Genomic DNA, 22,448 nt, shown 5'->3' with positions numbered 1-22,448 from the left:
GATTTTCTTACAAAATCTGAACTTTTACAACAGAAAAAGTCTGAATACTACATAACCAACACGTGTTATTTTATAAACTGAGAGCTGTCAGCACAGCAGTAATATTCCAACTCGTTGCACACTTTTAAGCCATCAACATAGAATCATTTTATTATAATGATGATTGTGTGAAATCAGCTACAAAATCATAATGGTGTTCCACAAAGTTAAAGGTGACCTATTGCAGTTTCAAAACAATTAGCTTGGTATTACGTACAAGCTTTCACCTGCAGCCATTTCAAACAAAGAGCTTCAGGCTGCTTTAAACACTTTCAAGCAGGCTTTTCTACTCTTGGCTCTGTATGATGTCAGAGAGGGGACACACCTAATATGGTAATCTTTCTGGATTCCTCAAGAGCCCTTTCTCTTTCTTATGACATCACACCTCTGGCTGTGAGCGCCAAAGCGCCATCCTCATGCTGTTTTTAGTTTATGAGGGGCAGCCAATCGGATGAAAGCTAGCAGAGAGAGTTTATTTCAGTGGATGAACTGAGGAGCTGTACCAACAGCCTGTTTCAGACAAACGACTCATTTGACCCGAGAATCGTGTTACTTTTTTTTTTTTTTAACAGGACTTTCCACAGTGAATCTGTGCTGTCTTAAGCTCAATGCTAGAAGGAAAAATCTTTATATACGTGAACTGAAGCAGCTATTTCAAAACAAAACCCACAGAGATCCAGATGATGCATTTACAAATAATCTAACTACTAACTTCAGGTTTATGTGCCTTCATCTTCACATTTAAGAATCTTTTCTCTGCACACATCTGGGAAAAAAGAAGAAATGGGATGAACCATGTACAGCCTGTGTCGGTGTCGAACGCTGCAGTTCCAGCTTTAGCTCGTCACACCTGCTTAGTGTCACTGTTGTGTGAGACAGCACACCTGCTAGCTGCCAGCTGTACAAAAGCATCCACAGCTTTTTGTAGCTGTGGAGCAGCTCCACGTGCACAAATGAAACGTCAGACGGTGAATGAAGCAGCAAGGATGGGTGCAGATTCTTTTTACACAAACTCTGCAACCATCCCAGTCCTTTCATATCCACGGGCAGGAGAAGCTTGAAGACGGGCTCTCACTCCATGGAGAGCTGCACACTGTCTGACTGGCCCTGCTGATGTTGTTGCTGCTGCTGCTGCTCAAACTTCCTGGCTAGAAGGCGAGACATGAGACAGACGGAGAGTTACTACAATAAGCAGAAGATCTACAGGTCGTCCAGCAGGCTTTCCACACTCTTGTGAATGTTTTATGCACCATTTTGAAATGTTGAATTAATGTCTTTATTAATGTGAAGGAAAACATTACACAAAAGAGCCACCAGATAACTCAGTTTAAAAAAAAAAAAATCCCCACTTTTCCCCATCTAACGCAGCCCACACTGAGCCAGCACACACAGGCTCGACTACGTTAGTATCTGGTTTCACACTACAGTGATTTCAGGTTACTTTTTTGCTCTTTGTTTGGTAAATACGACTTAAGGGGAACAGATTTCTTTAAAAAAAAAAAAAAAACAAAACAAAAAAAAAAAAACATAAGGACAAAGATAAAGCAGAGTGTTTCTGTTAGAGGAGTTAACTGGTGGAACAGGTGCAGTTTATTTTCGTTGTTTAAAAATAGAGTATTAGAAAAATTATAAATCAAGAATGAAAAGAGCAAAATAATAACACTGAAACTCTTGGTTGTTTTGCTTTGATTATATTAATGACATTTAATTTAATATAGTTACTTATCTAAGGTGGAAAGTTTTTGTTTTGTACATGAGCTGCATGCTGAAAGATCTTTTGTTAAAAGGGTTGGCGTAATAAGCATATTCAGCCAATACCTTTTGATTAGCCTTGTCTCGTGCTTTCTTGCTTTGTGGTAGATCTTTATTCTGTATTCAGTGAGATATTTGAATGCTAATCAATAAATCAATAAAATGAGTCTGCTCAGCTCAATAGAATCTAAACTCTGGGGTGTGTTTTAGAATTACGCACGTGCTACAGAGGCTCACTGTAGACAAGTAGGGGAGGCATGATCGCAGAGGTTTTACCTGGAAAACAAAACCTCTAAGGCTGAAAAACAGTCACACACACACACACACACACACACACACACACACACACACAAAAAAAAACAACAAAAAAAAAACAACAACTCAATATCAAACCTCCGTCTGGCTTCGTCCAGCCATAGCCTCACCAGCAAGCACAACCCAGTGTAATGTTAAAGGCTTTGCCACACAATATTCACTGACTTGCTGTGCAACCTTATTTTAGTTCAATAAAGGCAGCATCTACAGTACTGTGCAAAAGTCTTGAGCCACCTACCGTTTTGCTTCAATGGAGACAATTTCTTGTAATTTCTTAAAGTTGTTTTGACCAATTAAAACACTATTCCTTGGACATCACTTGCATTGGTCCAGTCTTTGTACCATATCGTGTATTTATTTATTCATTTTTTTGTTAAGCGACTTAACACTGACCTACGAATGATCCAAGCATATAAAAAGGCATCTTACTCATGGATGACTCCACTTGGCAAAGAACCAAATTTTAATTGTATCTGTGTTAGGAGCATCCTTGTTTTCATTTCTTTAGCTGAAAAAAAAGGTTACAAATAACAGTGTGGTCGGCGTAAAATAGTATTTTTGCAACAACAAGGCGATTCCCACAGAGAGGTTAGCTGAAAACATGGCGTATCTCGGCGTGGTGTGGAGTGGGTCCTTGAATCTTGACAAGTAGAAGAGGGAGAGAAAAGTATGAAGAGTATGTAAAAGAAAAGGGGAAAACCCAGACCCGACCCTTATTTCCCATCTTCCTGGTAAAGTAAGAGGAAATTAGAAGCGGGTCAAGACTTTTGCACAGTACTGTAGCGTCAAATCGAGTTTCACTGCAATCCACATCAGCCCACATGCATCCTCACCCAGAGAGTACATCTCCAGCTGCTGTCGCAGGCGGACCTTCTGCAGGCTGTCGTAGAAGTTGGGCTCCGGGCTGCTGCCCGCGGTGGGAGGCAGAGTGAAGATGCGCATGATCTTCCTCTTGTTTCTAAAGCGTACGTAAACAAACAGCGTCAGTCTGTGCTCGTTATCCGCAAACAACTAGGGGAACATCATCAACGAGCACACGGTTTGACCTGTAACATGTTAACCTGCCAAACCAGTTATTTACAGTCGTTATGAGGTAAGGTTAAGAAACGCGTCCTTACTTTCTGGCGTACATGAGCAGGCCGAAGCTGACCAGGATCACCAGCAGGTAGACATTCGTGGCCTCGTTCCACGCTTCGTGCACAGAGTAGTCTATGGAGTCGGGCTCGTTTCCCAAAACTCCGTGAGCGCCCATGGAAAATGCGGAAACTGCCACCAAACTACACGGAGAAACATCCAATTTTGAAGCAAAACCCTCTAAATTAGCCCCGTTAGCCTACACGTCCTCGCGAATGCACTGTGTAGCGTAAACACTACGTCACATCAGTTCTCTTTTCTTCGTTGCTCCTCTTCCGGTTTAGACGCACTGCTGCCCCCTACAGTCCCAAATCTTATCAACCCAGTAAAAAAAAAAATCAATTCTGAAATTAATTCATTGATGCAGGTTTGATTGGAGAATTAAATTAATTATTACAGCACAAAATGTTTTATTTTATTCTGTGTTGTTTTTTGGGTCCTTTCCTGTTATTTGTCCTTCCTGAAGGGAACTTTACAAGCGTGTATTTGTTTTTACTTGTAAGATAAGATAAGACTTTATTGATCCCACAACGGGGAAATTTTTGCGTCACCTCAGCTCAGGTACAGATATGAAGGAAATACAAAAATACAATTAAGTACAATCAATGAAAAATAGTAAGATAATACTATATACAATGGTAGCATACACAGTATGTGATTATGGATATAGTTGGAAATATGGAAGACAAACTATATAGCTTGGAAGGTCATGGAAGGTCCATTAAGCATGATTGTTCTATATATTCAGATTCATTTTGGTGAAAATCAGGTCAGCATCACCCCAAATGTGCAAATCAGTAAAAGCTATATCTTACCCACATACAGTGGGGCAAAAAAGTATTTAGTCAGCCACCGATTGTGCAAGTTCCCCCACTTAAAATGATGACAGAGGTCAGTAATTTGCACCAGAGGTACACTTCAACTGTGAGAGACAGAATGTGAAAAAAAAATCCATGAATTCACATGGTAGGATTTGTAAAGAATTTATTCGTAAATCAGGGTGGAAAATAAGTATTTGGTCACCTCAAACAAGGAAAATCTCTGGCTCTCACAGACCTGTAACGTCTTCTGTAAGACGCTTTTCTGTCCCCCACTCGTTACCTGTATGAATGGCACCTGTTTGAACTCATCATCTGTTTAAAAGACACCTGTCCACAGCCTCAAACAGTCAGACTCCAAACTCCGCCATGGCCAAGACCAAAGAGCTTTCAAAGGACACCAGGAAAAGTATTGTAGACCTGCACCAGACTGGGAAGAGTGAATCTACAATAGGCAAGCAGCTTGGTGTGAAAAAATCAACTGTGGGAGCAATCATCAGAAAATGGAAGACATACAAGACCACTGATAATCTCCCTCGATCTGGGGCTCCACGCAAGATCTCATCCAGTGGGGTCAAAATGATCATGAGAACGGTGAGCAAAGATCCCAGAACCACACGGGGGGACCTGGTGAATGACCTGCAGAGAGCTGGGACCAAAGTAACAAAGGTCACCATCAGTAACACACTACAACGGCAGGGAATCAAATCCCGCAGTGCCAGACGTGTTCCGCTGCTGAAGCCAGTGCATGTCCAGGCCCGTCTGAAGTTTGCCAGAGAGCACATGGATGATACAGCAGAGGATTGGGAGAATGTCATGTGGTCAGATGAAACCAAAGTAGAACTTTTTGGTATAAACTCAACTCGTCGTGTTTGGAGGAAGAAGAATACTGAGTTGCATCCCAAGAACACCATACCTACTGTGAAGCATGGGGGTGGAAACATCATGCTATGGGGCTGTTTTTCTGCCAAGGGGACAGGACGACTGATCCGTGTTAAGGACAGAATGAATGGGGCCATGTATCGTGAGATTTTGAGCCAAAACCTCCTTCCATCAGTGAGAACTTTGAAGATGAAACGAGGCTGGGTCTTCCAACATGACAATGATCCAAAACACACCGCCCGGGCAACAAAGGAGTGGCTCCGTAAGAAGCATTTGAAAGTCCTGGAGTGGCCTAGCCAGTCTCCAGACCTCAACCCCATAGAAAATCTGTGGCGGGAGTTGAAAGTCCGTGTTGCTCGGCGACAGCCCCAAAACATCACTGCTCTCGAGAAGATCTGCATGGAGGAATGGGCCAAAATACCAGCTACTGTGTGTGCAAACCTGGTAAAGACCTATAGTAAACGTTTGACCTCTGTTATTGCCAACAAAGGTTATGTTACAAAGTACTGAGTTGTATTTTTGTTATTGACCAAATACTTATTTTCCACCCTGATTTACGAATAAATTCTTTACAAATCCTACCATGTGGATTCATGGATTTTTTTTTTTTCACATTCTGTCTCTGACAGTTGAAGTGTACCTCTGGTGCAAATTACTGACCTCTGTCATCATTTTAGGTGGGGGAACTTGCACAATCGGTGGCTGACTAAATACTTTTTTGCCCCACTGTATGTTATTTTACTCATGAGCACAACTGCAACAGAAGGAAGCAAATAATGAATGAGAACTACTAAAGGTAAAAGCACACCGATTTCCAACCTCCAATCTGTTCATCCATTTATGTGATGTCACAGGTTGGGTTTTTTATTTTTTCAGCCCTGCCTTCTCTCTTTTCTGAATCTTGAGACCAAATAAGTATGTCAGTTTGCCATCTTACAGAATGCCGTTTCATAAAATATATCTGGAGGACAGAAGAGACACACAGGTGTATGTTTCTGTAGTGGTTGTTACCTTTGCTGTATAGAGGGAAACAAAAAGCAAAAAGATCAGGATGGTGATCCAACTTTCTGGTCTTCACCGTTTGAAAGTGTGGCAAAAATCCAAAGGATATCGTTCCATTTTCCAGAATGGTAAACTTTTCAAAAGGAACAATGAGAGATACCAGGTGCCGCACTTCTTTTAACTGACACGCGTTGAAATGAGGCTCCAAAGTAAACATCTCTCATCACTACAGTGATGCTGACTGACCTCCTTCCTCACCTCCTCTGCTCCTATCTTTGGTGGGAGAGACTCAGACTGGCCGGAGGGGAGGCAAGGAAAAGAACTGAGGATATACAGACTGACAAATAACAATGGCAACAATGTTAGCAGACCTGTTCAGCCTCTGGAAAAAGCTGCTCAGCAGCATTAAGTGAGTTAAACAAATGCAAAGTAAACTGGGATGATTAATATGTCTCACATGTATAAAATCTAACTGAATCATGTAAAATCAGTTATCCATTTGTAATTAAACCAATCTGCTGCACAGCACCAACTCAGTAAAATTTAATTTTAGCATCATAAACATGGCTCAATCAGCATAAAAGCACTTTAGGGCATACGGATCTGTAGATGACAGTGTGACAAAGTGGAGGAGCAGTTGCAATGCTCTCCATTTGTCCCATATGTGTTTACCTTTTTTTTTTTGCACATTGTACACATTGTACACATTATTCCGTTTCTATGTATTTACTATGTTTTGCCATTTGTCAAGTAACATTGCTTCACTCACTATCCCGGGTTTGTTTGTGTAAGCGTTTTGTTGCCGGCAAATCAAACATTCTGCAAATTAAGCTAAATACTCAGTTACATGTTTCTTTATATTTTATTATGTTACAGATTAAGTCATTTGTTCATATTTACTTTGCTTGTCTTTTCAGTCTTCATGAGGGTCAGGTGTGGGGAAACGCCTGCCTGGCATTTCCTCATTTTAAAGTCCTGATGATGTCACATATGACATCAGCAGGTCAAACCAAGTGGAGGGGTTTCTTTTTCCATAGAGATGCTTCCTTTTGTTTGTGTTATGGTTTAAAGGGATTTGTTGAATGTTTTTCCTTTCGTTAATACTGCCATTTAGTTGTGTAAATGTGCATGTTAGAAGTGTGTAGAGGTTTTGTGTTTTTAGATCATTTGTGTAGTTTTAGATGCCTCAGTTGAGTGAGTGGTACTGGCTGGGCAATTGGAGGGAAATTGATGGCCCTATTTAAAGCCAGTCTCTACCAGATGCAGGAGAGGTGAGCTGTGTTACCAGAGCCATGTTAATTTGCAGTTTGTTAATAGAGTTTATTTGGGGAGGAAGTTTTGTTAAGTTACATTAAATTAAGTTCACTGTAAATAAATTGCTCACCTTGGAAACCTGAAATGTCTGCTTCCCTACCACCTTCCTTGACGTTCGAGTCTGACTACTTCACAGACAGAATGTATGTGACGTCGCATTGGCATCTTCAGAAAACCTGACCTCTGACCTTGACCTGACATCACTGACATTTGAAGTCATTGGAGTTTTTTGTTTTTTTTAGTAGATACATGTATGGTATTAATTTCAAACGCCTCATTTGCAATTTATCACAAACTTAAGTGTCCACGCCTCCCACACACCCACCTCACCGGCGGAGTGACAACATGAGCCTTTCATGGCTGAGGGGTAAAAAATTTGTTGCTTGTATGAAATCCAGTCTGAGTGTACAATATTTGAAAGACACTAGTTTTCATTTTTAACTTTTCATAGGTTGACTTTGTACCATGATCAGAATAATGAAATTTTGTTTATTTGGAATAACCTAATTAAAAGGTATTTATTACAAATATGCACTAAAATTTAATGCAGAGGTTTTCCTCCAGTGAGCTCTGGGGCCGGGCAAAACAGGTAAGTCCATTGATCCCTCTTCTTGATGGGATTCCCTCCAAAAGATCTCAATCTCCACCCTGAACTTACTACACAAAAGAGCAGCTGATGAGCTGTGAAAAGCCAAAGTGTTCTTTCCTTTGTTAATTATTGTGGAAAATAAAAATCACAGTGATTTAGCGCTCAATAAAAAGTGCTTGGAATTTGCAAACTGATGAATAACTTGATGAGTCATGCTCTCCTCTACAGAAGTTGCAAGTCAAAATAAGCACACGTGTAGAAAAGATGCAACACTGAATGTTTATTTGTCGAGTTCACAATAAACAGGAAGCGTCGAGTGAACTGCTCAGTCTCCCTTCAACCCTGTTATTCAAACACAACACTGTTCCAGAATCATTTGTTAATCAGGAGTTAACGCATGTAAATCCACTCTTTGCTTTAGTAGCCAATGAAAACATTTTCACTTGCGTAATATAATATAACACCTCCACAGTGGGCTTCCCTTTCAAAACATCCTGTGTAGGTTTGTAAGTTTAATATCATTCATTTTCAGCAGTTAATGGCATTTTATCTGCTGAAGTTACTCTGTTGCATCACTTATTTTTATTTCAAAATTATGTCATTTTTCAAAATAGAGTTTTACTAATTCATTGCTACAGAATACACAAAGCTGTTTTTCCTCCGACTGCTGTAATTATTTTATACACAAGACAGAAACAAGAGCCACGGCTCAGTCCACATCAAGTATCAGAAACGGCAGCTTTTAGGCCGACAGTTGTAGTGGTTCATCAGGTTACAGCAGAGAAGCTGTGGAAAAAAAATCTTTTCTACAAGTTAACAAGAAAAAACTGAGCAAAACGAAAACATCCCGGTAGTTCCACAGAACGCTGTCCTGCTTCATCAGCACTTTGTCTGGGATTTGAATCTTCAGAGCAAAGTGAGCACATCTCTGGAAACGACGTTGACGGCTCAAATAAGAAGCTGAAGAATAGCTCCAAAACCATACCAGCCACTGAGCAAAGTGTGGTCTTTAAAATCCTATAAAACGTCCACAATTCCCAAAATCACTCAAACAAACAATGAGGGTCAAACATTCAAGTAGGAGTTCAAGAAAACAAAAAAAAAAAAGACCAAATAAAAGTGATGAAAACAACAAAACACATCAAAATATGACTGAAAATATCTGAAGGGATCGGCAGCAACCTAGCAACGCATTCAAGCCCCAATGACCAGTTAGTTTGCCATGTCCATCATTTACATACACTCCCAAAAGGAAAGAAACGTTATCACAGAGGAAACCTTGAAAACAAGCAGTAAATATGATGGTACCGATCGCTTATTTACAACACAGGTAAGCTATTTCAACAGGTGTTTGCGAACGATGATGCAAGTTGTTAGTTTCTGGTCCACACGGTGATTCGCTGTGGGTAACGATTGAAACATGCAGTGTTTCAGTGCTCCCTCTAAGCCTTAAAAGTGAAATGGGACCACAAAGCTCAGCAGAGAGAAAGACAGACCAGCTCGCTGCATTTTCCACACCTAAACCATCGTAGTTTGGATTCATGTTTTCCCCTAAAGGCAACAATGGGTGCATCGATGTGCAGTTCATTCAGCATCAAGAATGTGTCGACACAGTGTGAGAGGTATTATATTTACAGTAAGTTTACAGACATGTTAAACTGCCCATAATATGCTTAAAGGATCTCTGTGTCTTTTAGCCTGTTATCTGCCTTCTTTTATTCAAACCTATAAAAGATCAAAGTCCAGGAAAAATGCTGCTCAGCTGCCTTAAAGGATTAGTTTATAGTCCAATCTTCACTCCAGTTACACAACGATATAATGCTCCACCAAGCAGCATAAAATACAACCAAAAAAAAAATCCATCGAGCACATTAAAGTCTAATGTGAACCAGCCGAATCGTTCAGCTGAGCACTGCTGAAAATCCTGATGTTCCAGTAGCAAACATATCTGACTTATTTCACACAAGACTGCAGCTGTTCCAGGATTTGGGCCATATTTCTATTTAAGAGGAACTTAAAAGTGAAAGAATGTGTCGCATACATGGCTAACTTTAACATTAGCTTCAAAGGAGGCTGTTAAGGAGAAAAGTATGAGCACTTTAAATCTGACGAGACCAATTCATCCTGCTGATTATGAACATATTTGTATGCAGATCAAATTACATCATCCTCCAAAGCTTGGATCCAGCTCCCTGTGGGGAATAAAGCCTTTGCCATCGCTCCCACTGAAGCAAATGTAGCCAAAGTCCACCTCTCTCGTCTGATCTGTCCTTCTGCCAGGTAGTAGTGAATATATCCTCTTACAGCATCTATAAGCAAACCTCTTATTACCTGCATTAAGATGCCATAATCATCATTAGTAGTGTGAATTCAATTGCAATCTTCTAAGGAGCTGCAGCGCTAACCTCTGGCTGTAAGCAGGAGAGACTGTGGCTATTAAAGCATTAGCAGTGCTTTATCACTGCTACATTAACTAGAGCAGTAGTGACTGCAGCACTTAGCAATTTACACACCAGCAGGTAACACTAGTATTAGCAAACAATATGTCGAGCTAAGTTATATGCTGCAAGAAGCTATTACTGGCCATCACATTGTTCTTACAAAAAGCATTCTAAGCATGTTAGCATATGCGGAGCTAACGCATGCAGCGATGTGGATTAGCACGTTCTATAAGCTCTATGCTAGTGACTAGGTGGAGTGAAAGCAGGCGTAGAGGGAGCACTGATTGATTCACTGGTGTCACATCAGTATGTCCAGGTCGTCTCCGTGATCGTCCTCCTCTGTCACCCGTAGCGACAGGACCTCCTCGTTCAGAAACAGCCCGCTCAGTCGCTCCTTTCGGGCCTGCCGCTGCTCTTTGAGCTGTCGCTTGCGGAGGGCTTTCTGCTGAAGCTTTCGCTGCTTTGAACGTTTCTGGAAGAGACGGTGTGTGGAGAGAGGAGTTAATAATAACAATAAATAAATCGTGGGTCTAAATGCTCTGATATGAGCAGACGTCAGCAGTGTGACAGCATTTTGTAGAAACGGATACAAGTCAACTTCAACCCTTTCAGTAATTTGCATTTCACAGCTCAACAATCCATCAGAGCATTTCATCTAAAACTGTGTAAGCACATTCTCACAGCTGTTGTTGTGAACATCCAGCCACTGCTTCACCAGCTCCACCATCTGTCAGCTACAACCTGCTCTCTCATATGTCCCCAAAAAAGGCTGATTTCTGTTTTATGATTGCAGTTTACTTTTTTTTTTAATTTATATATTTTTTATTAAGGTTTCAAAAGCAGGCATTCACAGTATGTACATCATGTAAGCATACTTCTTGCTTAGGTTATCTGCCTTAGATACCGAAATAGTATTTTAATTTACATCCGAATCATAAAGAAAGAATATTTACAACTATAGAAACAATTGAAACAATCACATAATCCGAAATAAGAAAAACAAACAAAACCAACAAACCTACAAACAAAACAAAAACAAACAAACAAACAAACTGGATGTGTTGGTAGGGGGTGATCCTATAAATATATACTCTCATACATCACAGTTATTGGTTTGTGAAAATAAAATCTGGCCTATGAGGCGTGATATATTTGACCCAGTTTTCCCAGTATGATGTAAATTTCTCCAGCTTGTGGTTGGCAGAAGCTGTTATCTTTTCCATGTTATAGATTTCCATTGTGATTTCCATCCATGTACTTATGTTTGGGCTCTCTGGGGATAACCATTTTCTGGTGATACTCTTTTTACAGGCCATCAGTAGAATAATGATTGCAGTTTACAAATAGTTTTCTTGTTAACTGAACCTTATTCTACAATTTGTTAATCCTGAAAAGGCTCACGTGTACTCCACAAACAATGAAAGAGATATTTAAGCTAGAGACAAAGCACATACCAATGATCTGAACTGAGACTTTCTTTGGTTGAGAACAACTGTGGGAATCATAGTATGGCAACAGAACTGGCACTGGAAAATATTATCAGTTACACAACGCAAGACAAAACACACAATTCACCTCAGGATCAAAGCTTAGAGACAAGGCTGCAAAGACATTCTTGTTGGTCTTGTGATGCTTTCCTACATCTTGTGACTTAACAGATCCTAACGAGCCAACTTACAGCTGATCCAGGCTAAAATCTAACCATTGAGAATCTATTCTCTCTTTACTGTGTGATCTCCATCATGCTGCCCCCTGATTACACTCAGACTGCACTCTGAGACTTCCTGTGTTTGTGTCTGAAGAAAAAACAATCAAAGATCACTCAAGCGATGAGCTCTATTCTAACACAGCAAAGTTCACCAAACTGATTAAATCACTGAATCAATTATTTTTCCTCAGCAGTTCACATTAGATCATAATTATTTTAGATCACAGTGGATGTCAATATTTAAAGTCGCAATTAACAGCAGTTTAAAGAAATGTAAACTCTGCTGTCTGACAAAGTTCACGAAAAGGAAAAAAAAAAAAGTCTAGTTCTGAAATGCTGAGTAGGGCTGGGCCATATTATACCGTTCACGGTAATACCGGTATAATGTTAGGCAACGATAGGAAAATGAAATTTCGCGATAGAATGGGAGTAAAACGCGCATGCGCAGTGCCTTTGTTTTCATACGCACATGGCCGATTGTTGAGTGAAACAGATGAACCAGAATTGGTTTGTAAAAATGGTGCAACTTCAGTGATGTGGAACTGGTTTGGTGTTTGTCCGTCAGATACACGACAAAGCACATTTTTTTGCAGAACATGCAAGCGGCCATCGTTATTGTCGTATTTGTCGGACTAAGATGCTCTTAAATCTGGGAGTAATCTGGGTCCTAAACTCTGTATTCTTCTGGTCAAACAACACTGCAGCATCACTTAGAGTTAAAAACTGTCTAAATTCTTTCATCTTTAATAAAACGATCAGCATTGCTGCTTTACCAGGTGTAACTATAAAGTTTAACTTTCAGGCATCCATGAAAACAAAAGTTATTACATTTAACGGAGTTAGAAGTTAGCAGGAAGCTAGCGGAAGTTAGCTCGCTAGTTTCGCTAGTTACCTAAGCATGATATAGCATGTTCTGACTGAGAGATTTCTGAAAAAATTCAAACGTACAGCTCTGCTATCACTTCCAACATAAATGAAGACAGGAAACTAAACAGCAGTGACGTTTGTAGGGTTACTGAAGTTGGGCTAGCTGGTATATAATGATGTGCTACGTGATCGCTAGCGACACAGTTATGTTAGCATAACATAAACAGTGAAGCTGGAGGATGAACGCTAACTTTTTTCCACTTATAAAAGTTAACGTGAAGGTTCTTCATGGTTAGAGACAAATGCAATCGCATGGCAGGATGCTGTAAACGGACCAAACTTCAGTCAGGAGAACAACTGAGATAATCCATCCACAATACGAGGTTAGTCATTAATATACTGCAACAACATGGGAATAGAGCAGCTGCCAGAGAATTCAACATTAATGAATCAATGGTACAGAAGTGGAGGAAGCAAGAAGAATGAGTTTAATAAAGTTTGATTTATCTGACTGCTTTGTTTCACTTAATGTGCCTTATAATCCCGTGCACCTTATGGTCCGAAAAATACGTACTGCACACTGCAGTTTAATGTTGCAAAGCACCTCTTTTTAACTTCAGTGGATATTATACATGGTTATGCTCAGGATATGTCAGCCCATTTCTAGTGGAAATGCCTTTTGGTTAAACTTTCAGCAAGCAATTTGCATTTGCACTGTTACATTTTTATAAAGCTTTAATGTACATAAAAACCAGCTTCTTGTTTAAGTGAAAATAAATGGAAGGTTGTCTTTTTGCGCTAGTAATGTTGTGGAGTTGTATTTTGTCTCGCATCAATTATATCGTCAGTTATATCGTTATCGCAAATTTTCAAATATATATCGTGATAAATATTTTTGGCCATATCGCCCTGCTCTAATCCTGAGTGGTTTCTCGTAATCACACCAACCACAGTCCTCACTTCCTTAGATTCAGTGAGAGTCTCCACACTCATACGCCTGTAGTGATCCTCCACAAGAGTCCCAGTTTCTCACGTGGGCCCTTGGGTAAATTAATTGCCCACCTCTGCGCTCAGGTATTACAGTCACACAGTCTCCTCTGCTGCTACACCACAGTGTGAGGGTGAGGGGAGGAGCGGTGCTGATAACAACTTGGTCATCTGTTATAAGTCCAAGAAAGGCTTCCAAGCAAGCGTTCGTCAATAGAAAACTCTCACTCAAGTTTCAAGGGCAGAAAATGTGTAACAATTATTAACACAACGCCAAATGTCCTTCTGTATAGAACAATCAAGATCTGCAACTGTTCTTCCAGTGTTTCAGAGATATATATTATAACCACTGGCCCGGACTCTGCAGAGCAAAATATTTACCAAGAAAACAAAAACTGTTTTTCATTTTTCAACATTCATCTTTCTTACTTTAGAGTCTCGTATGCGTTCTGCAGCACTGGAAAGATTTCCATCACTGTGAGCTCTGCTAATATTAGCAACACTGCTCCCACTACAGGCAGAGGCTGTACCCCCTGGAACACAAGGCACAGACACTGTTAGAAACATCAAGACCAGAATGCAGGGGAGCAATTTTATCTTGGCAAAAGCTGGAAGTACCAACATAAGCACAGACTCCTGTGGCGGTGTCAAACCAGGCAGCATCGTACCTGCTACAGAGTTTGAGGCAGTAGATCCAGTGGAGGAGCTGGCAGAGCTGACCATGCTGGCGTTACTGCTGCTGGCTCCGCTGACGCCGCCTGTACTGGCACTGCTGTGGCTGCTCCTCTTCCAGCCCTCCCTGGTGCTGCTGGCTCGCTGCCTGGGGCTGTGCTCCCTGATGTAGTTACGCACCTAATGACGTCACACAGATCCATTAAAAGGGGAGTTTCTGAACAACTCTCGACAGCGCTGCTCCTCAATATGCAGCAGCTACAAAGCTGTTGTTGCTGCTCACCTGTTTGAGCTTCTCATCGGTGAGACAGTTGAGCTCGATGATGAACTCGCTGTCAGTGGGAGAGATCTGAGCACAGGGGTCAATGATCTTGATGATGTCGAGCTGCTCTCTCAGGCCCATCTCTGTGCTGACCTTCCGGCTCAGATACTCAATGTACTCCACCTAGAAGTGGAAATTCAATTCAATTCAGCTCTATTTAAATGGCATCAAATCACAACGATGGCTGCTTCAAGGCACTTTACATTGTAAGGTAAAGATGCTACAATAATACAAAGAAAACCCCAACTATCATACGACTGCATGAGCAAGCGCTTTGGCAACAGTGAGAAGGAAAAACTCCCTTTTAACAGGAAGAAACCTTCAGCAGAACCAGGCTCAGGGAGGGGCGGGGCCATCTGCACGACCGGTTGGGGGAATAACACACCAGTTCAACTGACTGTATATCGAAATGTATTACAGGTTAAAAAAAATAGACAAACAAATGAAAAAATAATAGACGACACACTGCAACAAACAAAACCACGCAAGACAGAAAACACCTGGTTCATTAGCTTTAATGCTAATTCTGAGCACTCAGCACAAAACGAGCTTGTTTTGTTTACTTGTTCATCGTTGGTCATGGCACTCCAAGGCAGCTCATCCAGGTTGCGATGAGGGTGGGGCTTCGGCTTCCTCTTGGAAAACAAACATGGTGAACTTGGCACACTTGGAATTATGTCAGAGAGGACATCACTGCCACTTGCAATGTCACTTCCTGGTAACTGGGAAAACAACAATGGAAACAATTAGATTAGGACATGACAAGATAGGATTGTTTAGGAAAGCCATTTTCCACATTCATACAGATAAAGCAACAAGTGCAAATGACTTACAACTCCTACTAAACATGAGCACCTACAGAATATTAAAAATCAGACCGACTAATAAGCTACCTGCCACTCAAATTCACTGTCAGACCAGTCCCAGTATGTGCTGATAGAGGAGGAGACGTCACTGCAAACACTGCCTTCAGGAAACAAATCCAGCGATGTGAGTTCTTGGTCGTCCAGAAGGGAGTAGCAGTCGTCTTGATCCCCCACAGAGACGGAGGAGAAGAGCTCCTCGCTACACTCAGAGCTGGCAACACTGGTACCACAGGAAGTAAGGTTCCACCTGAGGAGAACAGAGTGGACATCAAAATTAATCTTTTAAGTGACTTCTAGAAGTTGTTCTCTTCTCTCTTTTTAGACCAGTAAGGTAAAAGAAAAGCACAGATGAAGGATTTGGGGAGGATTACAGAACAGCTGGACCTTTGTTCGCCTGTGCCTTCAAATTAAGATAATAAAACGTTGCTCCAACAGTTGTTCACTTGGCAGCCACTGCTAGGTGATAATTAAACTATTTTGCACAGTTTCAGGCTGTAACACTTGGCAACAATGTTTCAGCTACTGTCTGATTTGGAGATAAAACACTTTTATTTCTTATGTTTGTGTTTAATTTGCTAAATCCTAATATGACAGTTCAAATAATTGATTGGCTACAATTTCCAAGATATTTATGTTTAACATTTTATACCTATGCACACTGTTAACATAAGTTTTAATCATGAACTGTTAGCTTATGTCTTTTCATCTGTTTATGGTCACTTCATATGATATTTCACCTTTCTTCATTATAGAGAAGACTTAACGTGAAAGTCAAAGCAGCCCCACCAGCCCCGAACTAACCATCCAAGCAGTGGACAGCAGTAAAACTTTAGATGTGTCTTGTCACTGTTGTGCACTTGCGACTCACTAAATAAACCATACAAAGAGCAATGAACATGCTGCTGCTGTGTTCTTAAGCACAAAAAAATTACAAGTACCCTGTTTTTCGTGCTTTTCCAACTTTAGTACTAGAACACACTAACACATGAATCAGTTTTGACATGGAGCACAGGTCATGATATGTAGACATTCTGCTTTTAAGACATGTCTACATGTCTGACTATTGACTTATTCCATCATTTAACAATTCAGGACAGCAGTAGAGGAAATGTAAAGGTTATACTAGGGCTGGGTGATATATCGAGTTTTTTAAAGATATCGATATATTTTCATACGAGATATAAGATGTGACAATATCGTTTATATCGATATAGTCTATGTTACGTTATAATTATACTTGTGGAGCCCAGGTTTGCCTCTCTTTCGTCCACTTTTGTCTCTACGCAACGTTACTCGGCCTCGCCTCTCCTTCACTGAACACAACTCCCCCTCCCCCATAGCTTCACCTGCAGGCAATGACAAGATGAAAGCGGAAAATCTCCGTTAGCGAGTTACCGTGCGTGGGGCTGGACGGCGTCAACATGTTAGCGAGCTAACCGCACTAACGAGCTAACCGCGCTAACGACATGCAGCCCGGAGGGGCTGCACGGCCTAAAATCCTTTCCTTTTCTCAAAAATCGACAGTGCGCCTTATGTATGAATTCTGGTTATGCTTACTGACCGCGAACCGATTTTATGTGGTACACAGCGCTCAGCAATCTGTCAAAAAAAATTTTAATATGACTTTGCTAAACTACGGAGCTGCACCGCTTGATGGATTGTCGGAGGATTACGGCTACAGAGGAAGAGCCTCGCGGAGTGATACGTACTGTGTGTGTATAAGGATGGCACCTGTTCAGAGACGTGGTGCAGCTGTGAAATCTGTCTCTTTGTTATTATGCTCAGCGTCTATTAGTTTACATTTTGACTGCACAATTGTGAGCTTTTTGTTATGCACAAAAACAACATTGTTTTCTTTTATTTATGGACCATGATTATTTAATAAATGCTGATAATTTATTTTTGAGTAATATCTACGCTGTATGTAAATAAAAGTGCCCGTGTGACATCTGGGACACAGTGTGACTAAGAACTCTCTTTTTGTTCTTAACTTATGGCTTTAAAAAAAAAAAAAATCGAGATATATATCTTATATCGCCATGCAGCTAAAAGATATCGAGATATGAATTTTGGGTCATATCGCCCAGCCCTAGGTTATACACATTTTACTGGTGCACATTATGAGTCACAGTACTTTCAATGGCATATTGCGAATGAAATGCAAATTAAAAAAAATATATTACTTGTGTGAATTTTTAATATGCATAAAAAAGATTTAACTTTACTTTGCAGCATTATAGAATTCCTGTTACTGGGAATGTGTCTAATCCAAGAGAACATCATATGATGTGAAATCTGAAAATTGCATTTTATGCTTCATATCAGCAAATTTCATAAAAAATATGTGAACTCTGTAGTTTATGAAGAGGTGCTGTCAGAAAATTAGCAGCTACTCCAAATTAAACAATTAGAATAATTTAAACAAGTTTAGCATTAGTAAATGAGTCAAGTTTGACTGCATTTATGTGGAAGCATTTTGGCTGCAGAGGAGTATAATCTGTAACTTTCCACATACGGTTACAAAACTCTTCCAATTTGCCAAGCAGACTGGAAACAGGCAACAGGATGTTCCAATTTAAAGTTCTTCTGCATTTACAGGGCATACCACTCATGCACATCTGTGGCACACAGAGTTTATCTGATGCATTTACTTCCTTTAGAAAAGAATCTGGATAGTCCCAAAAGAGTGACAACTAACAGATACTTTATCTATCAGCCAAGGATTAATTTGCACCACCAAGAGTGGTAATTTGCCGGTTCAGATAGAAGGGGGAGGAGGTGGAGGTGGTCAACAAGTACAAGTACCTCGGGCTGTGGGTGGACAATAAACTGGACTGGTCATGCAACACAGAGCACCTGTATAAAAAAGCCCAAAGCCGACTGTACTTCCTCAGGAGGCTGAGGTCTTTTAACATCTGCAGGAAGCTCCTGAGGATGTTTTACCAGTCAGTGGTTGCTGGAGTACTTTTCTATGCTGTGGTGTGCTGGGGGAGCAGCACAGCAAAGAAGGACTCATCCAGGCTGGAGAAACTGATCAGGAGGGCTAGCTCTGTGGTCGGCATGAAGCTGGACACTCTGGTGACAGTGGCAGAGAAAAGGACATTAAAGAAACTGATGGACATTATGGACAATGCCAGACATCCTCTGCACACGGCCATTAACAACCAGAAGAGTCTGTTCAGTGACAGGTTGCTTCTCCCAAAGACAAGAACTAACAGACTTAAAAACTCCTTTGTCCCACACGCCATCAGACTGTTTAACTCCTCTCTGGAGGGGAGAGGGAGGGGAAACAGGAGGACAAAGGAGGGGGGAACAACTAAGCTGTAGTGCCTCTTCACCTCACTGTGCAATACCTTTTGTGCAATACTTTTGTAAATAGTCAACGGTGCAATAGACTCAATACTTGAAATGTGCAATTCACTTGTATTTTTATTTTTATTCCTATTTATTCTATTCATCCCCTTCGTATATTTTATTTATATTGTCTCTGTATTTATATATGTGTGTGTGTGTGTATATATATATATATATATATATATATATATATATATAATATTCTGTAACTTCTGTCGGTGCTGTGCTTTTTTGGAAATCGAATTTCCCAGAGGAACCCACCCGAGGGATTAATAAAGTTCTATCTAATCTAATCTAATCTGAAATCCCATCATTGTTACACAGTAACATTAAAGATCCTGTGTCTACTCTTTAAGGGTTTTTGTAGTTTTTAAAAAAAAAAAAACACCTGAGGTGTAAATATGAGCTGTGAAAATCTGAAACCTCTCACTGCTGGGATTCCTCCAGTCCCCCAGCAACAAGACTGGCTGCTAGCTTAGCAAGCCACTTAGAATTTCCTCTTCTTACACAGATAGAGGGCTAACAATAGACACTTTACAGTAGCAGCACTTTGAGGGGACTGTTGTTGTGATTTGGTGTTGTATAAATAAAACTGAATCGAATTGAACTCAAGAGTGTTAAAGGCAACGGGGATGTCATTCAGGTCTGTATCCTCAGCACTGTAGGCTCCACACCACTACAGAGCTCCAAAATAGGGGTATACAGGCACAGTAGATACATGTACAAACACAAATACAGTCATTCTGTACTTGCCTGTTACTGTGAAAGCGATGCAGAGGATCCGTTCGATGACACGATGATAGCTGACAGCCAAAATCGCTGACATCCAGAGTTCCCACATCACTCAGGTTGGCCCTTTGGGAGAGGAGAGGGAAAGGCTCCTCCGGGGCCAAAAACTTCTCATACAAAGATTCAGACATGGTAAATCTGTATCTGAAATAAAGGAGGAGGGTAATAAATAGGCAGGGCTATGTTTCAATACACCTTCAAATAAATACATTATGCAAGGTCGTTATGCTGGACTGTACATGTGTTAACCTTCATAAGGCTTGTTTGTGAACACAACTGTTGATGCCACTGTTTATTAGGGGTGCAACTAGGGCTGCTCGAGTATGGCAAAAATGATAATCACGATTATTTTCACTGAAATTGAGATCTCGATTATTTGACAATACTTTGGTGTCACGGTTCGATATTTATCAAAAATACACAAGGTGGAAGGTGTATACAATTCAGAATAACAGCTAATATTAATAAACTAAGAGACAGTGTAGTTACTCCTGTTTAATGTTTTATTATCGTATTTTACTCATTAGCTAACAAAACTGAAATGGTGTTGGCTTCACAAGAATTATTCTTAGAAGCTTCCGACAGGTAAGCTAACTTGTTTTGCGGATCGCAGCTACGTTCTTCTTCGTTAGTATTGCGTGCAGTCTGGCCAGACCATATAAGCGATACTGCCCCCATAACTTCCTGTAGTGTATTGCAGTTACAAAAACACGTTTACATCATTTTCGCATATGACGCGTCGACGATAAAATTCCGCGTCAACATATTTTTATTAATGACGTCTTCAACGAATCAGGGGAAAGGGGGGCACAAAGAAATACCTTTCTTTCTTATTCTCATTTTAAATGTCTAGCTTTTAATAAATAATTATCTTAATCTTACACCCAAAGTTAATCTGATGTAAAATGTATAGAAGTCCACTATTTATATAGTAACTATTAAATCTCTTTTTTTTCTTTTTTTTTTGCTGGGAGTTGGCAACCCTGTTAGTTAGGTTGTTTAATATTTCTGCTAAGTACTCGTTAAAATACCAGAATAGGAAGGATGGAGGATTTAAGTTTATTAAATTGATCAGTACTGCTGAACTATGAAATATTTTGGGTGCAGTGTATTTTTTGCATACAAGTATAACAAAATAGCTTTAGTATGAACTTGAGTATGAACTCATACAAAATGCAGCAAGATATTAAAAAACTGCTTTATTGATTAAAAAGCTCACTATATCGGATTCATATCGGTATCGTCAGATATCCAAATTTATGATATCGGTATCGGACATTAAAAAAAAGTGGTATCGTGCCATCTCTACTTAAAACACTGTGAGATATGCCAGGTTTTTGACTAGCGTTCTGCTCATGTTTTTGTAACAGGCTGCTAGTAACAAAGTGCCTGAAGATACAATTTAAAATTGTCTGTGAAGGTTCTCAGTCATCCAGGTCATCGTAGTCAAAGGAGCTTGCAAAGAAAAGTGTCTGGACTTCTTTAAGTTACTTGAAGACGTTTCACCTCTCATTCGAGAAGCTTCTTCAGTTCTAAGGCCAAATGGTGGGGAGTCCCAGATATAAACCTAGTGGGAGTGTCCCCCCGCAGAGGGACAAAAGGACCCCCTGATGATTCTCTAATCGTCTGAGCCAAGGTGTGGGTCCCAATCAGCCAGAGTTTCGGGTGAGCTTTTCTTTGCAAGCTCCTTTGACTACAATTTAAAATTGTTTCTTTGCCAAATTGTGATGTGATACTGGTTCATCTCTCGAGTTAATAAATTATTATATAATTTATTCTAACATATTTGCTCCACTGCACACGTTTTTTATTGTTTGTACTGTGCATGTCTAATCTGTTTATACTGGGATCAAAGAAAAAAAAAAACGGACTTCTGTCCCTTGTATGTGTACATGTACTTGGTCAATAAATCTAACTCTGATTGTTCAGATACTAAAAAAAAGTCACTAATGGTGAAAACCTGTTTTTCGTCCAAGCATCAGTAAGAAGAAACATCTACCGATTTACTTTAATGGAAAAACTAGTTGGGCTACCTACTATGAATGCTTTTTACTTAGCAACTGTGCTAATAATAAAGCTCATAATCAACTGCTGGCTCTGTTATTTGGCACAGCTTAGACTCAAAGTAACTGGTAAACAGCCTGAATACTTCAAGTTACGGTAAACATAACCCCACGCGTTAAAAGCGCGCGCGCGTGCGCTCGCACACATATATATAAAGGCTTTGATAAAGCCAGCTCCATTAGCTTGAGTAGAACTTACATAAACAGTATTCGTGTTTAGAAAACGCGAGCATAAGCCTCTGACATCACAACACAAGCTAACATCCTTAGCTTGCTGCTAATCCTCCGAAATATCTATGTAGCGTTTGCTAATACACAAAACGATCTGAAACTCCCATTTCCCAACAAATGCCATGTGTGAACGCTATGTGAACAGGTCTAAGCTGTAACTAAGAAGCTATCGATATTAAAAATCCTACCTTTTGGTTGTTCAAAAAGAGACCACTTCTATCGCCTCCATTTGCAAATCCGTTTTCCTCTAAACGACGAGCTGAGCTCTCACCGCGAGACTCCGCGGAATGAGAGTCATGTGAC

The 22,448-nt window shown here is 40.3% G+C and overlaps 2 protein-coding genes across 2 annotated transcripts; both read right to left on the bottom strand.

Annotated features, from left to right (window-relative positions):
- Window positions 1-119: 119 nt before the first annotated feature.
- smim19 (small integral membrane protein 19) lies at window positions 120-3,514 on the bottom strand. Its single transcript, XM_082509945.1, has 3 exons — window positions 3,225-3,514; window positions 2,940-3,064; window positions 120-1,187 (listed from the first exon to the last, which is right to left on the bottom strand). The coding sequence occupies exons 1-3, from the start codon at window positions 3,356-3,358 to the stop codon at window positions 1,111-1,113; spliced, it is 336 nt and encodes a 111-aa protein (XP_082366071.1). The 5' UTR covers window positions 3,359-3,514; the 3' UTR covers window positions 120-1,110.
- Window positions 3,515-8,105: 4,591 nt separating this feature from the next.
- On the bottom strand, window positions 8,106-22,422 carry fam199x (family with sequence similarity 199, X-linked). Its single transcript, XM_082503924.1, has 8 exons — window positions 22,334-22,422; window positions 19,816-19,995; window positions 15,736-15,955; window positions 15,406-15,564; window positions 14,804-14,965; window positions 14,517-14,700; window positions 14,278-14,381; window positions 8,106-10,758 (listed from the first exon to the last, which is right to left on the bottom strand). Exons 2-8 carry the CDS (start codon window positions 19,980-19,982, stop codon window positions 10,585-10,587), a joined length of 1,170 nt encoding a protein of 389 aa, XP_082360050.1. The 5' UTR covers window positions 19,983-19,995; window positions 22,334-22,422; the 3' UTR covers window positions 8,106-10,584.
- Between the last annotated feature and the right edge of the window lie 26 nt (window positions 22,423-22,448).

The sequence above is a fragment of the Aulonocara stuartgranti genome (assembly GCF_965226115.1).
Source record: "Aulonocara stuartgranti genome assembly, chromosome: 2".
Classification (NCBI taxonomy): Eukaryota; Metazoa; Chordata; class Actinopteri; order Cichliformes; family Cichlidae; genus Aulonocara; species Aulonocara stuartgranti.
The sequence above is the reverse complement of the archived record's forward strand: the minus strand, read 5'-3'. Positions and strand labels throughout refer to the sequence as shown.